The 18,256-nt window shown below is 35.9% G+C and overlaps 1 protein-coding gene across 8 annotated transcripts in view; it reads right to left on the reverse strand.

Annotated features, from left to right (window-relative positions):
* DGKB (diacylglycerol kinase beta) overlaps positions 1-18,256 on the reverse strand; it is a 703,399-nt gene that overhangs the window by 541,022 nt on the left and 144,121 nt on the right. For 5 of the 8 annotated variants that reach the window (XR_007479225.1, XM_049714819.1, XM_033400051.2 and 2 more), the window contains exons 3-4: positions 10,823-10,899; positions 6,939-6,959 (exon numbers count right to left, since the gene is read on the reverse strand). Coding sequence is in view for 7 of the 8 variants with exons in the window: in XM_049714819.1 (XP_049570776.1) it covers positions 6,939-6,959; positions 10,823-10,899 (98 nt within the window). In the remaining variant the exon portion in view is untranslated. The remainder of the gene's footprint in view (positions 1-6,938; positions 6,960-10,822; positions 10,900-18,256) is intronic. The other 3 variants (XM_004263483.3, XM_033400058.2, XM_049714820.1) reach the window with 1 other exon arrangement.

Genomic DNA, 18,256 nt, shown 5'->3' on the forward strand with positions numbered 1-18,256 from the left:
GGGATGAAGATTTTCTCATATTCAGCAAATGTTCATCATGCATACATCCACTTTGTACTGGGATCTGTTCTCAGTGGTGTGGTAAAAATGTTACTGATATATGCAAAACTCCTTCCACCAGGAGGCTTATCTTCTAATGAAGGGAATAAGAAAAAATCCAAAATAAACAGGATAAAAGTACAGTGTCTGAAGGTATTAAATGTTGCCTAAAAAAATAAAGAAGGAAAGGTTTATATATGGGGGAGGGGTGCTTACAGTTTTAAATCTGAGGACTAGGAAATGAGAATTGGTTCTTTGAATAAAGATTTAAATGAGATGAGGGAGAGAGCTTCGTACATATTTGGAGAAAGAACATTCCAGATCAAACAGGTGGTGCGAATATCCTGAGGTATTAAGATGGTCCTGTTGTAGAGGATTTGCTGTAGGAGCTAGTGAGGAAAGGCAGGGGTCCCGAGCAGGACTGAGGGAGGACTAGAGAGATAGGATCTTTGGTGGTGTGTGGATGGGGGCTGATCCTGTAACATGTACTAGACAGTCAATAAAGCATTATGGTTTTAAGGTAGAGAGGAACAGTTACTGGAGGGATTGCAGCAGGAGATCACATGGTCTAACACATTTTAACAGGATCATATGACCATAATAGGATCATAAGACTCTTTTATATAATAGGATCATTTTATATAATAGGATCTTATAACTTTTATATCACACAAAAGATTGTCCAATTTGCACACTTTCTAACAAACTTGTATACACAGCTGATTAATAAGTGATCTTTAAAAGAAAAAAGGAATCATTGAACTATTATAGATTAAGGTACTAGCTAAAACCATTCACAAAGAAATGACTTTAATTCATTTACCAGCAAGTATGGACTGAGTACCTGCTATGTGTACAATACTGTTGGCTACTGGGCAAAAGAACTCTGATCAAATGAGGTAGGCAGTAACTTAAATTAGAGGCTTTCTTTCACCATTTCCATTTCAATTCTGCTGTCTAATTTATATCATTAACTAATTATATTAAATTGAACATTGATGTAAAGGTCACTGAACCAAAGTATATAAATTAATATGTAGCATGGCTAACTTCCTGAGATTTCAAATACATATTTTTTATATTAAAATACTTTCAGAAGAAAACTGTGCACTTTAAATGTCTCATCGTTTATGCTTATTTTGTATTGCAATTTATTGTTCATTACTTCAAATTTCAGAGAGCTCCTTGATAGTCTCCTAAAACTGCCATGGAGAAACTTCTGTTAAAGATAAAGAGTGAAAGTGAAAGTGTGAATTTCACATTGGATTTTTAAAGCTTAGTTTTGGCAAATGAAATTATTTTTACTACCTCAGAGGTGAATAATTTATTAGTTGTACTTGTCTTTACCTAAAACTAACATTTATTAAGTCTCAGTAAAGAGAAAATTAGAAACATGTTTTTCAGTAAGATGATAAATGGCAAGAATAACAAACAATGCTACTCCAAGTTATTTTAGTAATTATGAAATACAAATAATGGATTAGAAGAATTTTAAGCAGATTATTTTTATCGTGATTTTCAGTATATCTTGTGATCAAGAGTCTGTATCCAACTACATTTTGTACTTAGCAGGAATCCGTCCTACTTTCACAGAGTAGGACGTTGTCTTGCCTATGTTTCAGTGCTGTCACTAGAACTGCTGTGAGCTGTTACTGAGGCACACACCATATGCTCTAAAAGTTATTTCTCCTCAAAAACTCAATAAAGATTTTGGGAACAACTATGCATATATAATTTTCATTAACAATGTCAGTTTTTAATGACTGCTTACTTGCATCTTTATTTTGAAAGAAAATTTCCAAAGGGAGTTCTCTTAATGAAGGTATGTGTGCAGGCAGAATTACAAGTATCTCTTCTTCCCTGCTAGACTATAAGATCCAACACAACACTGCATCACATAGTGCTTAAAATAGTGTCATTTACATTGGAAGTCCTCCTTATATATTTGAAGTATGGACACTGGAATAGCAAAAAAAGAAGAAAAAAATAGCACAATTTCACTCAATTACCTCTTTGTAGGAAATCTAGCGACAAAGAAAACTGATTCAGGTAGGATGGTAAGAATTCGTGAAATAGAATAAATAGAAAAAGCTTCTGAGCAGGAATATACTGTTTCACTTAATAAATCTCAAATGAGGTTATTTTAAAGTATAATAGCATATGGTTATATATTTAATGTTGTAGATTAAAATAAAATAAAATCAATAAAACTAATGATAACAAAATAACCAAAAATTTGGAATGGTTTCAAATATATACTATCCTATAAATTCTATTCTTTCTAATCCATCAAGGCCCAAATATACCAGGGTTATTATTGGGAGAAAAATAAAGATGGGAAGGTGTAGAAGGCAGACTAGGAAATACTCAGCCAGCATGTGAGAGTGAGGGATTGACATTTTACAACTGGGTAAAGACTTAAGAATTCAGGGCTTAAGAATTCCCTGAGTTGAAGCATTTTGTCAGCAATTTGAAAATATATTTAATAGTTTGACACTTTTTGATAGCAAAGATCATCTTAACCATTTCTATTTCTCCCACAGGTCCAGATACAATATCCAGTATATAACATACATGCAATAAATGCATTTGGGACGCAACCCAATTATTTTTGTTCCAAGTGCTTTTCTCACTTTCTGTATATTTATCTCTCACCAGTGCATGCTTTTATGCCAAACTCTTTCTTAAAGCCTCCAATATCTCCTTTTAATCTTCATAGTTAGTGATACACTCTATTATCCATAAGTAGAAAAATAAAATTAGGTGTTTGCTTAATATGTTTGTTGCATATAATGGAAACTCTCTAAATGTTAGTGTTCCAGGAACTTCACTAAGTATTAATATGTTATGTGTATGCTATACTTCAATCCTCATGATAACCCCTTAAGTAAATGCTACTACCACTCCTATTCTAGAGACAGAAAGCTGAGGCTCAGAAAAGTCAAGCAAATTGCCCAAAGCCAAAAGCTCCTAGTTAGTGCCAAGGACCTAAATATTTCTGACTTCAAAGGCTACTATGTTATAGTTAATCAAAGTATAATTCTATAGACAGATTTTTATTTTTCAATATTCATACCTAGTACAACTGGTTTATCACCATCAAATGTATTGACTAGTGTATCAATAAACTAGCCATTAGAGAAAAAAGGAAAATAAAATAAAGTATAAAAATAAAAAGTAATGGCATAACTATCTCTACTCAGTTCCACAATCTTGAAAACTGAGTTGACTGTAACTCTTTTTGACATACTAAGTGTAACCTATTACTTTTTTTTTTTTTTAACCTATTACTTTTGACCATATATCTGCAATGTGTTCTAACTCTGCCCCCGGCCTCTATTACAATCCCAAATGCCCTCCCAGGTTTTATCATTTGATTGGACTGCTTCAATAACTCATACCTGGTCTTCTCTTTAACTTAAGCCTGTTGTTCACATTGGCTTTAGAAGTATTTTCCTAAGTGGAAAATTTAACTTGTTGATCTTAGGAATATCATTCATGATTTCCTTTACCTATTAAAAAAACCCTTAAAATCCTTAGACACTCTAGGCCTTTCTACATAAATCTCTAGATTTATTTTCCCCTAATATCCTTAAATATACTTCTGTTCAAAAAAACTATTCCTATTGATGAAAACACACAAACAGAAACAACATACAAACCTTAAGATAAGTTTTAGTTGTAGCAAGCACCTAAAGAGTTTGCTCTACTTGTCCCTGAACAAGTGAAAAAGATCACCTGAAGATCCCAGCGTCACTTTTTCTCTAACCTGATTTTTAACTCATATAAATTATTTAATAAATGTTATGAAAGAAACGAAAGAGCAACCTACACAGAATGTTTAAATACTGCATATCTAAGTTAGCTGTTATGATTCAACTCAGGAGAGTTACTAGTTTATTTTTTAAATTATTTAACCTTGTTTTTAAAACTCATCTGTAGAGAAAGCAATTGGAAGCAATTAGCATAATTGTATTTTATATACCCTAAATATTTACCTATTGTTAAATTTCTGTATATTTATTACAGAACACTAAGGGAGAAATGGATCAACTGTGACATATCAACTGTAACAGATATCACCTAGCCACGTGAAGCAGTCAAATCATTAATCCAAGCTTTCAATTTAGGATAGATGTAGCAGATGGTCCGTTCTCAAATTCTAGATGTTTTCAGAGATATAAAATAGTTTGTTTTTTTGGTAAATGTTGAGATTTGATCCTCAGTGCAATTAAAAGAAACCTGCAAGAAGTTATTCAACTTGATTTGTTTAATTATGACATAACTAATTAATCTCATAAGTATCCATGCAAATTTTTTCTCAGATTGTTGGATGTGGTTCCATTCTATGCAAGAGCAATTCTCTGAGTATCAAGGCATAAAAATTGAAGCAACGTGGCAAAATAAAAGTTACTATGTATTTAACAATAAGTAATGCACAGGCAAAATTGGGTTAATAACAATTGTAGTGGCATTTTATTCTTCAATTTGCTGGTACGTTTTCAAAACTGTGTTCTGGTTGTAGCTTTGATAAGAGGAGGAAGATGACTGAAATTGTGCTGATAGTAATAGGGAAGAGAAGCAGAAATACTGGTTAACATGTTACATCCATTCCTTGCTAACTAATTGTCCTGGCATTTATGCAGTTGTGAGAGGTGGAGCAAATACAACAGACACCATAACTACTGCCAGGACAGCGCTCTGGATTGCAACCAGGCCTGATAGGGGAAGCAAATCCCATGTCATGTCCTCCACTCATATCTCACGGTAGAAGGAAATTAATTTAGCGTTGGGAAAGACATCAGAGTGACAGCGTTATATTTACTACTTTACAGATGAGGAAAGTGAGGCTCTGAGAAAATCAAGGTTACAGGATTGGTTGGGGTGTGTCTCAGATATTCTCCCTTTCACCTTTCATGAATTTTCCAGAACTTTCATATGAAATCATGTTGCTCCTTACAGCGTGATTCACAGCCACTGCCTCAAAACATCAATGGAACACCTGGCAGACAGAGACTTAAGTATTTTGCATATACTTTAGAATTTAACCCTTTTAACAACTCAGTAGAGACAATACTCTCTTCATTTTATAGGTGAACAAACTCAGGCTAGGAGAGATGAAGTAACTTGTCCAAGACCTGCTCATATGTGGCAGATATGGATTTGAACTCAGTTCAGTTGGAAACCTAAGACCCCTAAGACCACGTTTTCTCTGTTATACTTTCCAGGTGCTTTCTTTAATGGTAAAGGTTGAATTTGGTTCTGGAAGTACAATTATAGCTTACAATACAAGGGTGTTTATATCATTGCTAATAATTATAATAGTGTCAATACCCTTGTTAAAGACATTTAAATATACATTAGGCAGCAGCACTACAAAATGTAGGTTCTGAAATCCCAGGTTTCTTATTAAGGGGTTGAAGCAACTCACTTGTCTGAATAACACAAACCCAGTACAGACTACTGAGTACAAAGATAGAGTACGCCCAGGGAGCTATGAAAATTTAACTCAGCCTTAGGCCAAGAATCATCTAATGACAGGAAATGTAAAAAGAAAACCCTACACTCACAGAACACTGATAAACAAAGAACACACATAGAGTAATAAGTATGCATGCCCTCATTCTTTTTCCTTTTGGCTACCCTCAGCTTTCCGCATTCTTTCTACTCTGCAACTGAAATTGCTTCCCTACTAAACAACTGCATATGGAACGAAGGCTGAGCCAGGAAACGGAAGGAAGAAGCTCATTCTACTGACCCCAAGAAAAGACGCTCATTTGCCACCAGTTTCCAAACAGCCTGGAGCAGGGATGAAGGTTGTGCAGAATGGTGTGTTTGTTGAGTAAGGTGTTCAACAAATGCCCTTTAAAAACTCGGGCCTGCTTAATAAAAGCAACTGTTTACTCTGAGGGGTTGCCTCCTAACAACATAAAGCTGATGTAGACTGTCTTTGGGGGAGCTAGTAGGTTTCCACAGAGGTCAGGGATAAGATCAGGGAAAGGCCATCCTGTGAAAGGGGCTGGTAAAAATCATCACCGTCAATGAGTTGCCATTTCAGTTGTGCTTCATCCTAGGAGACTGTAGTATGTAGGACCAGTGTCTAAGTCAGTCAAGATCGTTCTGATGTAATCAATTGTACTGGGACATGTTGGGGATGAAACTGCAGTGCTTGTTGTCATTGAAACAACAGGGAAACTTGTGAATAAGAAGCAGCTAGTACATAGCCAGTATTGTCCAAGGGAGACAATGTTATGGTTTTGGACAGCTCATGCATTTTAGTAAGATATATTCCCAGCAGGATATAAACATCTCCATTTAGAGAACTCAAAAATGTGTTGTAATTCTAGGGCTCCAACAGAACTATGGACCTAAACCTTCCTTGACAAAATGGACTTCACTAGGAGAGACTGGCTGAAACAACAGATGGATTGCTCTTTTTCCCAGGGGGGCTAAAATCAAGAGCTTTTCACTCATATTTTCTTCACGGATTCTAACAGCACGGCAGACCAATTAAAAAGTCCTTATCCATCTCATTTAAAAGCAATTATTAAATCTCCCACTGTAAAATAATAAGTTAAGACGTTCATTAAATAGATCATTTTACCAGAGCCTGATTCTATTCCGGTGAAATTAGAAAATTAAGTTCAAGAGTCTACAAAACTGAAGCCGGCACTCTGGACCCTTTTTGATTCTACTGAGGTATCAGCTCCTCCATTTGAGTCTTTAATTTAAACAAATATCAGTCACTTACAACTTGATAAGTATTACAGTTAATATTGTATATTATACGAATCTTATTGGCACAGAAGTATAGCTCAGTGATACGGATAAGAAATTCATAGCTCACATCAGAATAAAGAAAGAAAAGACAGATTTTAATAGAAAAGAAAATGTCTTACTTGTTTAAGAATGTCTTGTTTCTGCGCATGCAAAGAAAGAAAGAATACATGCGTTAAGGTAAGATAATTTATACTTATCATCTCATATTGCTGATAATTTAACTAAAAAGTCAAGTTTACGGATTGATTTTAAAGCATACCCTAGATCCATGGGTCTAAAAATGTGGTTCGAAAATAGCGGCTTCAGCATCAGCTGGGAAACTGATAAAAACAGAAAATTCTGAGCCCCATTCCAGAAACTAAGGGGAGGAGGCAACAACCTCTGTTTTAAGAAGACCCCCCAGGTGATTCTGATGCCAGCTAAAATTTCAGAATCACTGAATCAATCAATCTTAGAATGTAATAAGCAAACAGTTCTAACTGACATGAGATAAATATAATGAATAACACATACAGTAGAATTAAAACCTTCCAGAGAAGAATGTGAAAATATAACAGTATATATATAGATAAATTCGATTATACTATTCCCCACTCCTATTTCCTTCTATTAGAATAACATACCCAGCCTCTCTCCACCCCTTTAAAGACAAATATCTTTCTATACATAAGCCACTGCTTAATTTCTTCCCATCTATTTAGATGTCAATGAAATAACCTGGTGTGGAATTTGGAATCCAGGGAAAAAATATTTATATATGCAATGCCAAACTGATTCTTTCTCACAGTATAAAATTCGATGACTCTCATGAATCAGTTACATCTGAGATGTTCTGAGTGTGTTTTACTATGAACCTTCTCACAAGGACTGGATGGCCACTACAATCTACCTGTAATCATACTCTTTATATTGTCCACATAAGATTAGGTGGAAACTAATAGGCATCTCTTACCTTGTTGGGCATGAGTCAGTAATAATTATGTGCAATGGAACAATGCTATGCTCATTACAGAAGCAATGTAATGCTTGCAATGACATGCAATGTCATTCAGTGTATGTGAAATACCTTTCCCTTCCCCTTATCCTTCTCATCTCCTCAGGTCTTCCCTCTCATTGTAATGGCCTAGCCAATTAAGTGAAGAGGAAATGTCTTAGACTGGGATTCCAGACAACCAGATTTTAACTACAGTTATTGTCACAAACCTAGATGGTTAATCTTGGGAAAGTCATTTTACTTTTTTTTTTTTTTTTTTTGCCGTACGCGGGCCTCTCACTGCTGTGGCCCCTGCCGTCGTGGAGCACAGGCTCCGGACGCGCAGGCTCAGCGGCCATGGCTCACGGGCCCAGCCGCTCCACGGCATGTGGGATCTTCCCGGACCGGGGCACGAACCCGTGTCCCCTGCATTGGCAGGCGGACTCTCAACCACTGCACCACCAGGGAAGCCCCATTTTACTTTTCTTAAGATGAGTTTCTTTACTTAAAAACTTTATAATCATATTTGTTTGGTTATCTCAACACCTTTCTCAAGTTTTTATTCTTAAAGAATCTTTAAAGCCATTGTTTAAATTTATATTTTATGAGTCTGTCATTTATTTCCTCATAGGAATTAAAAATAAATGAGTCATCCATATATTACACAGTATTTCTCCTCTATTCAAATAGACTTAAACAGGTCACATTTTCATTGGATTAAGCTTTTATACACAGAGCTTTTATAATTCAGTAGCTCAAGTGAATCGTAAGAAAAATAATGCATCTACTATTTAAGCAGCTTTACTTTGTAAAGGGGAGAAGCAATTTTAAAAGATATTTAGGTTGTTTTCTCTTTGTAAATACATTTTATATGGATGATACAAGCCACCTCCATTTTAGAAAACAAAGTATTAGTCATTTACTCCAAAGCAAGACTAGATTAATCACTTTTCTTGTACAACTAAACATCAATTAGGTAGTCACTCATCTATGCCTACTTTGGGCTCAACTTGACCAGTCAATAGAGAGTGGTAACTGCACATGTGAGTTGACAGTATGAATTATTTCCTACTATTAAAGTAACCTTTTATAAACTTGATGAAGGCATGTACTGAACAGAATCTCTAGGCTTTAAAGAGTTATTTCTAAACACTGAATATTCCTAAATATTTCCTATTGGCTTTTGTAAAATACATACTAGTGTTTAAAAGACTCATAAAAACTTAAAATTTTTCTCCTGATGGGAAAATACCTATCAGCTTTAAAATCTGAGAGTGATTTCACTCTTAAATTAGAAATACTTTTGGGTCTTAATGAGATCTAACTTTTTTGTTTTTCAACTGTTCATTATTTTAATAATGCACTTCAAGAGCAGACCTGTGCACTTATGGAGAGGTATTACATTATTGAAAAGGCTGACATCATATGTGTGTCTAACAATGAATCTAGTAATTACCTCAATAAATCCAGTACATGGTGACTGATAATCCCCATGAAACATATAATATCAGTAAGACTAAGTCTTGAGAGTCCTTTAAATAAGAAATAATTGAAGCAAACAAGATCACATTCCAACTGAATTTATAGCCGACAGCTATCTTTAGGGGGAAAAAACTGTTTTTCTCTCTGTATGTAGATTAGATAACATGCATGTTTTCAACTATGATTGGGAAATGTAAATATTAATGAATTTTTGGGGTCTTACAGCAATTCAGTAAAGCTGTCATCTTTACCTTTCCAACCCTGCTTTCTTGGTCTTGGAGATTTTCAGTTCTACCAATTTATCTGCCAACATTCTTTCTCTCACTCTAAAGCATCTAGGAAAATGAAATGTGAGGAAAATGTAGGCCAGATGCCTGCTTTTTTCCCTCATGATATAGGCAAATGGGAGTAGCTTTAAATTGTCTATTTTCTGCATCATTTGTAGGCACTAAACATTAACTTTATTTTTTAAAAAGAAAATAAATCTTAGGTTAAAGAGCTTTAAAAAGTATAATTATGTATCAGAATGTAGACAGAATAAAAATATGGAAGGAAAAATAGTAAATATTGGAGTAAGAATAGTAAGTACTGGAAATACTAAAAGGAAATTATAAAACAATATGAACATTTTGAGGTCAGAATTTAGAGATTCAGTTTTGACTAAAATATTAGTTCTATGAATCCCAGAGAAGTTAAATATTAAGGATAGCCAAGAACTGTGCTTTTGTAAACATTCAAAACCACAATGGTAATGAAAACAAAAAACAGATCACGTTTTCATCAGCAAACAAATCTATCTAATGAATGGCTAGATAATACATCCAGGCAAAAGAGTCTTCTACAAAGGGCTGTTTCTTTTAGCTCCCATACAACCCAACTGTCACTTGGTGAAGCTGCAAAAGAACTTACAGCAATGATGATCAAACATTTAATATGTAACATTTCTCAGCTAACCTTGTCTTAAAGACAAGGTTATTAACAAATAATTAGGGAGGGAAAGACATTCATTCAAGCAAGGTGCTTCAAAGCAATTGACAGGACATAAAGTTTTTATAGGGAGACATTCATAAGCTTATTGGTAACAGGCTAAAACAAGATAAGGAAAAAAAGTCCTCTCTTTGTATCCAAGCCTGCTCTTTAAAGTAAGAGACCACTTATATCCATCACGGAATCTTTCTTCAGTCAAGGGAATACTGTCTGCCCCATGCCAATGTTCATTTGGGGTTAACATCTGTAGGTCATAGAGTGACAGTCAGACACACTTTCTCTCCCGTTCTATCTAAAACTGTTTCCTGACTTTTAGTAAAAGGACCTAGCATGTATTATAAATAATCTATACACTTCCAAGCACACAATATAGAAATGTTCTTTTCATTAGAAAAATGCTTTTGGGTTAAAAAAGTAGTACACCATTTAATGTATCTTCCAGAATAGCATTTCATTATGAATTTCATTTTGTATATGAATATCTATTTCCAAGGACTCTTTATTAAGAAATCTCTCCTCCAAACATCTATACGAAACTTAAATAAAGAAAAAAGGTTTTACCCCTTCAGGATTATACTTTGCAAGCACACCATTACCATGGAATTCTTCAAGAACGTCTTTTAATTTCTTTGTAGAATCTGTGAGAAATAGAAAACACACAAATTATTTATATATGCTACTGTGGTTATATAATACAGTCCAGAAACAAAGACTTCTTAAAATATAAATAAATATCACCAGATATTAAATTTTAAGACAAACATGCAAAATGTTCTTTACCATTTTTGAAGGGTTATCTAATTGGAAAAGGCAATCAGAAAAAAAGAAACAGGGGGACTCCCTGGCAGTCCAGTGGTTAGCACTCGGTGCTTTCACGGCCCGGGGCCAGGTTCAATCCCTGATCAGGGAACTAAAATCCCGCAAGCTGCACTGCAGGACCAAAAAAAACCCAAACAAACAGGAAAAAGTATGTTTTGACCAAGAATGGGGACACTGCCTATGTATTATACAAACTAATGTGCAAATAAATGAATAGGTAGTATGCTTCTTCCCTGTTTCTTTTGATAACATAACTTCTAAATTAATGAAATAGTCTTAGTTTTTTAAAAAAAATAGGTATTCTTTGTTAAACTTAACAATACACACTGCATTTTTCAAGAATCAGTCTATTAACTAATAATAGCCCTGCTGAATAAATAAGAAAAATAGAATCCATTCAGAGGCAAACTATAGATCTTAGTATTTTGCAGGCATTTTCAGAGAGAATCTTCTAAACATACATAAAGTTCAACTTATTTTATATCAATTAAGAAAAAAGTTTAGATATGTTATGAAAAGTATTTTCAATTATGTTTTGTCAAAATCTTTATAATTTTCAGGAGTTTCATCATATTAAGATGGTAACAAAAGAATCTTAAATTAATGCATGAAATAATGTCATGGAAGAACACAAATATTATGAGACTTAAAAATTATATATAAATATAATAAAATATATGTATTCAACCTACTAACATAATGTTCTCATAGTTATCAAAATATAATTTTCACTAAGAAATCTCAGAATTATATATTTAAATGAGAGGAAAACAACACCTAACAAATACTGCTGTCATTTAAATACTCAATCAGTTTAAATAACAGTGATAAAAACAGCTTGAAATTAAAATGTGGGAAATAAAAGATTTTTAGTTTCCTATTAGGAAACAGGGCATGGATATTATTTCCTAGCATTTGAATATAATCTTTCCTGACTACCTCCTAACACTCAGTGATTTTTGAATCATCATAAAACAAGTTCCAGTTCCCAAAAAACTAATTTACAAATGAGCTTTTGAAACACTCTTAAAAAATTCACTCTTAGACGCCCATCAAATGCATCATGCCTGTATTTTATAAATTATACTTTCATTTGTATTTATAAATTTGTTTCTTTATACCGTAAATTCTGTTTAGTTTTATATGTATGTGACTGTATTTTTTATTGTGATAAAATTCACACAACATAAATTTACCACTTTAATAACCATTTTAAAGTATACAATTCAGTGGTTCATTAGTATATTCACAATGCTGTGCAACCATCACCACTATCTGTTTCCAGAACACTTTCTTCATCCCCAAAAGAAACCCCAAAACCCTGGACTTTTCATACAAATGGAATTATATAATGTATTGTCTTTGTGTTTGACTTCTTTCATTTAGCATAAAGTTAATGTATGTTGTAGCATGTGTCAGCAGTTCATTCCTCTTTACAGGTAAAAAATATTCCATTTTATGAATATACCACATTTTGCTTATTCATTCATCAGCTGATGTGCATTTGAGTTGTTTCCATGAATAATGATGCTATGAACATTACCGTATACATGTTTTTGTTCAAATATGTGCTTCAGTTCTCTTGGGTATATGCCTAAGAGGAGAATTGTTGGGTCATATGGTATTTCTATGTTTAACGTTTTGAGGAACCGCCAAACAGATTTTCACAGGGCTGTACTATTTTACGTTACTATCAGCAACGTCTGAGGGTTCCAGTTTTTCTGTATCTTTGCCAATACTTGTTATTTTTTAGTTTTTTAATTAAAGCCATCCTATGGATATAAAATGGTTTTGATTTGCACTTGAGTAGTCATTTACTAATGACTAGTGATCTTGAACACTTCTTCACATGCTTATTGGCCATTGGACCATTTTTTAACTGGGTTGTTTGTCGTTTTGTTGAGATTCTCTGGGTGTGTGTGCATCTGTGTGTGTGTGTGTGTGTGTGTGTGTGTGTGTGTGTGCGCGCACGCACTGTAACATGCTTGAAGTCCGTACAGATTCCTATATATAAATATTTTTCATTACATATCTTGCCAGCACTTTCAATACTGTGATCAAGGTTAATTTGTTATTCTGTGTCCCTTGCTAAATTGAAGGCTTCCCTATGGAAGACAATGCACATTTTCATTTTTGCACAGCATTCAATTTATTACAAAGCTGAAACAATAGAATTGCAATAAATATTGGGATTGAAATAATCACAGCTATTCCTAAAATACAACAAATTACAGTAATTGCTTTGATGTGCACCTTGGCAGAAACTTATACTACTTCAGAGATCAGGTGCTATATTAAAAAGAGACATGAAGCTGACTCCTTACTCTCAAATCCTTCTCTGGGGATGATAAAGCACTATTCTAAGGTAGCAAAACACCTTTTACTTCCTCTTGTTTATTAGATGTAGATTCAGACACTTCTGTACGTACCTACAGAGACATACATATATAGATGTGTAAATCCTGGAATAATATATCCCAATAGACTATTTTAACCATAGCTTGGCTCCATGATAAAACTGAAGGGGAAGAAGAAAAATTTGGTTTCTTATACACAGGACTTCCACAGAACTTCACAGATACCATGGGCTTTTCATTTCACATATGCATAGGAATACACAATCAGTAATCATTTATAGATGCCCTGGAGAAAGCAACAGCCTTCAAAATTATTCACGTCACTTTTTAACAGTTTACTGGTCATAGTTTACACTGGAATATTCTTAGTGGGAGACCGCTAGGAATAAATTAATGAATTAAGAGCCAAAATCTCTATTTCTGTGACTGCATTTTCCATGAGCTGAGGCTCAGTGATGATCTTGGTCTGGGACAATTTAAGAAGCTCTGATTCATATTCAGATGAATCACCATCAACTCAACTTGCTCCTTTTCCAATTCTCAAGTTCCATTTTTAACATCTTGACATCTGAAGTTTACCCACAATCCAATTCCCACTTCACAATCTAGTTTAGAACCTGGAGCCTTATCTTGCTCTTCTATTCATGTCCCAGTAAACTTTTTGGGTCCAACCTCCCTGAGACTAAAGTCTTGACTTTTCCAGCCAATCTTCTATAGATGGAGATTGTACATGGAATATCAGAGGGTTCCAGATATCTTGCCTTAGCCCCGTATTATTTAAACAGAATTCCCTTATGTAAACTGTCTACATATCTGTTTGGATTCCCAAATTGCACTGGATTGTGAAATACCTACTGCTGTGTTCTAGTATCTTTATAGGAACACCCACTTACTTATTTTGTAACTCAGTTGCTTTTCTGGATTTGTTCCTATTACCTATCAACATAAACATTCCTAACTTTTGATTATAATCAACTGTCTGTCCAAAACAACATTGGGCGGGAATTCCCAGCAGCCCAGTGGGTGGAACATTGTGCTTCCACTGCAAGGGACATGGATTTGATCTTTGGTACGGGAACTAAGGTCCCACAAACCACATGGCTTGGCCAAAAAACAAGAGCAAAAATACACCGGGGCAGCAAAGAGAAGAAAGGATGCATAACTATGTCCAACCTACCCTCTAGTACAAGACATACCAAGGAAGTGACACCTAGATGAATAGATAGTAGCTGAGTGAAAGACATAGTTCCAGTCATATTTGAGCTAATATTGGAACTTCAAGTATGAGAGCACAGTGACAGATTCTGGGCTGAGAAATCCAAGCAGGAAGCCAGACAGGCAGGCAGCTGTGAACTGGGAGATCAATTCACTGCTAATACGTATTTGTAATGGGACAAAGGTCCGGCTTCCAAAAAAGATTGGCAACTGAAATGCCAGGCAGCCAGGTAAAAACAGCTGCCTTAACCCTTGGGATAAGGGATTAGGACAGATGCTCAGCACAAACTATTGGGTCTCCTAGAAGGCAAAGGAGGATCATGATGAGGCAATTCTGAAATAGAGGGCTAATTCCAGAGTCAACAATGCTTGCCTTGGTTACTAGGGCAGAAAACTTAGAGAAGAACACTGGACACCAATGGCTGCCTTCTGACTAGCATATCCATCTTACGAGGAAGTAACTTAATGTTATTAACCACAACAAAGAGAACAGGGTCATTTTAGGTTGTCTTTTCCATCACTCTCAGCATCATCTAAAAAGTAAGGTGGTAGTAAGCCCAAAAGCAGGAGTAATTCTGTTGAGCAAACACTTTTGATATATGCTGAAATGGAGGAAATCTACCTGGGGATTGAGAGGGGAGATTCTGGCTTGTCTTTCTAGCACCTGCATGAGTCGTCCCAGAGGTCCTCTGAAGTACTCGCTCCCTGTGAATCCTCTCATGTCTGGCTGAGTCACATAATATCCAATGCCATGAGAGTTAAAGTAGCTACGTTTCAGAAATGTTCAGTTAGGAATATTCTGAATGTGTACATGATTTTCAAGGAAAATTTAAATCCTTTCATATAATTCTGACATAAAAATAAATTGAAAAGTGTATTTGGCAATGATTAGAAAATAGAAGAATCAAGCTAATGGGTCCCAAAAAATGCTACATAAAAAAATAGAACCCTTTTAGTTTCCTTCCTATCTCTTTAGGTGTCTGTTGCATCTTGAATAAGCTTCCCTTGTGATTTTACTGCCTCTTTGCTTCTTTATTCCAAAAAACTCAACATGTGTTTGTCAGATTAATTGCGAAGGCCCCATGGAGTAATGGAAAGATGTAAAGCCAGATAAATTTGGATCTGAGTCTTGGCTCCAGAACTCTTGGCTGAATGTCCCTGGGCATATATTTAACCTCTCTGTGGCTCAGTTTTCTAATACTTGAAATTGGAATAATGATACAGACCTTGAAATACTGTGTCTAGCAAAGTGTCTAGTGCCCAGTAGATTCCTGTTCCTTTGTTCCATCCTAAACAGACTTCAAACACATCATCATCATTCAATATTTCCTTTTGTCTTTGAATTGAAGCACAATTGGCATCATAGATGTCTCAAAATATGATCCAAACGTACCTACAGATATTTATTTTCTGTGCCTTCCATATTTACAATTCAATATATAGACATCCAGTTCCCACGGTATCTCATGATTCCAGAGTCCTTCCTTTTCTCATTATGTTCTTTTTGCCCAGCATTCCCTTCAATGTCAAATGAAGTTCAAGCATAATATATGCCATAGTTTACCTGCCACCTTGTCTGCAAAACTTCTCAGGGCCACCTTCAACTACAGCAGACAGCAATTTGCCCTGTGTGGAACTCCTCATAATAATTCTCTTAGAATCTATACTCGATTTATGCATTGAGTACTGTTAACACTATGAATTAAAGTTTGCATGTGTAGAGTGTTTTGGAGATTGCAAAGTGTTTGATCTTCTTATGTCATTTAAAACTCAAAATTGGGCTTCCCTGGTGGCGCAGTGGTTGAGAGTCTGCCTGCCGATGCAGGGGACACGGGTTCGTGCCCCGGTCCGGGAGGATCCCACATGCCGCGGAGCGGCTAGGCCCGTGAGCCATGGCCGCTGAGCCTGCGCGTCCAGAGCCTGTGCTCCGCAACGGGAGAGGCCACAACAGTGAGAGGCCCGCGTACCACCAAAAAAAAAAAAAAAAAAAAAGAAAACTCAAAATTACCTTATGACTTCATCAAACTTTCTCCCCATTTAAAACATAAAATCAAGGTTAAAGAAGTCATTATTTATTCAAAAATCACACAGATAAGAGATTAAGGTACTGATCCAAATTCTTGTATATGACATAAATCTGGTCTCTTTATGTTAGAAAAAGAACGAATAGAATTTTCCATTACAGCCAAGTCTTCTTCTTTGGAGTCCATGACTTCTGTTAAGTTAGTCCAGAGAATTTTATTACTTATTTTTCTAGTACATGGAAATATTCTCTTGCTTTTTTACCGACTTAAATTAACAGATGAAGGATATATCTTCTATGTATACAAGAAATATAACAGGAGGGGTCAAGATAGTGGAGAGAAAGATTCTGAGCTCATCGCCTCCCATGGGCACAGCAAAATTACAACTATTTACAGAGCAACTATAATGAGAATGACCTGAAGAATAGCAGAAAAGATCTTCTACAACTAAAGATATAAAGAAGGAACCACAAAACTGTGGGAGGGATGGAAATGTGGTATAGTCAAGAACAACAAACTGGAAGGCAATCACAATTGCAGAGGTTCCCCCCAAGGAGTGAGGGGTCCCACAACAAGCTCCCCAGCCCGAGAGCCCTGCAGCAGAAAGCCGAACATCTGGCTTTGAAGGCTAGAGGGACTGGCATTCAGGAGAACAGAAGGGCTTTAGGAAAGAGACGCTGCTCTTAAAGGGCAAAAGCAAAATCTTCACATGCTCTGAGACCAAGGGCAGAGGCAGTAATTTGAGAGGAGCCTGGATCAGACCCATCTACTGATCCTGAAGAGCCTTTTGGAAAGGCAAGTCCCCAGTGTCTCACCCTGGGGACACATTATGGTGGCAGCCAGTAGTTTTACCACCCAAATAACAGTCATAGCCACTGTGAGAAGATTATTCTATTCCAATGGTTAACAACAAGACTATCAGACTTATAAAATTAGTCATTTTTAAAAATAACAAGTTTTTAAAGAACTGACTGTAGATTAATAATCTTGTCCTTTTTTTTTTTTTTTTTTTTTTTGCAGTACGCAAGCCTCTCACTGTTGTGGCCTCTCCCGTTGCGGAGCACAGGCTCCAGACGCGCAGGCCCAGCGGCCATGGCTCACACGCCCAGCCGCTCCGCGGCATGTGGGATCTTCCCGGACCAGGGCACGAACCCGTGTCCCCTGCATCGGCAGGCGGACTCTCAACCACTGCGCCACAAGGGAAGCCCAATAATCTTGTTCTTTATCTGCCAAAGTAAACAGTGCCATGGGTCCCTGTTTCAGTGAGGACATTGGGTTTCCAGGGAAAACTGAGAGCTTTGACAGCTTGAGAGAGGCTACCAATGCCTTTAATCTTCATGTTACACGGGACCATGGAAAAGTCATCTTTTACTTCTCTTAACTGAGTGATTTCAAAAGTGTCCTTCAAAATCTAGACTCCCTAGCAGAGACTTTTTTCCCCTTATCACAAAGGATATTTGTGGCCTAGAAATCTTTCCTGTGCCCAGTCAGAAGCAACTTTGCAGTGGCTGTTTTAACCCTGTAGTAATAGGGTTGTGTTAGCTGCAACTGTTTTGAAGAAGAGACTTTTCTAATATAAA

The sequence above is a fragment of the Orcinus orca genome, chromosome 9 (assembly GCF_937001465.1).
Source record: "Orcinus orca chromosome 9, mOrcOrc1.1, whole genome shotgun sequence".
Taxonomy (NCBI): Eukaryota; Metazoa; Chordata; class Mammalia; order Artiodactyla; family Delphinidae; genus Orcinus; species Orcinus orca.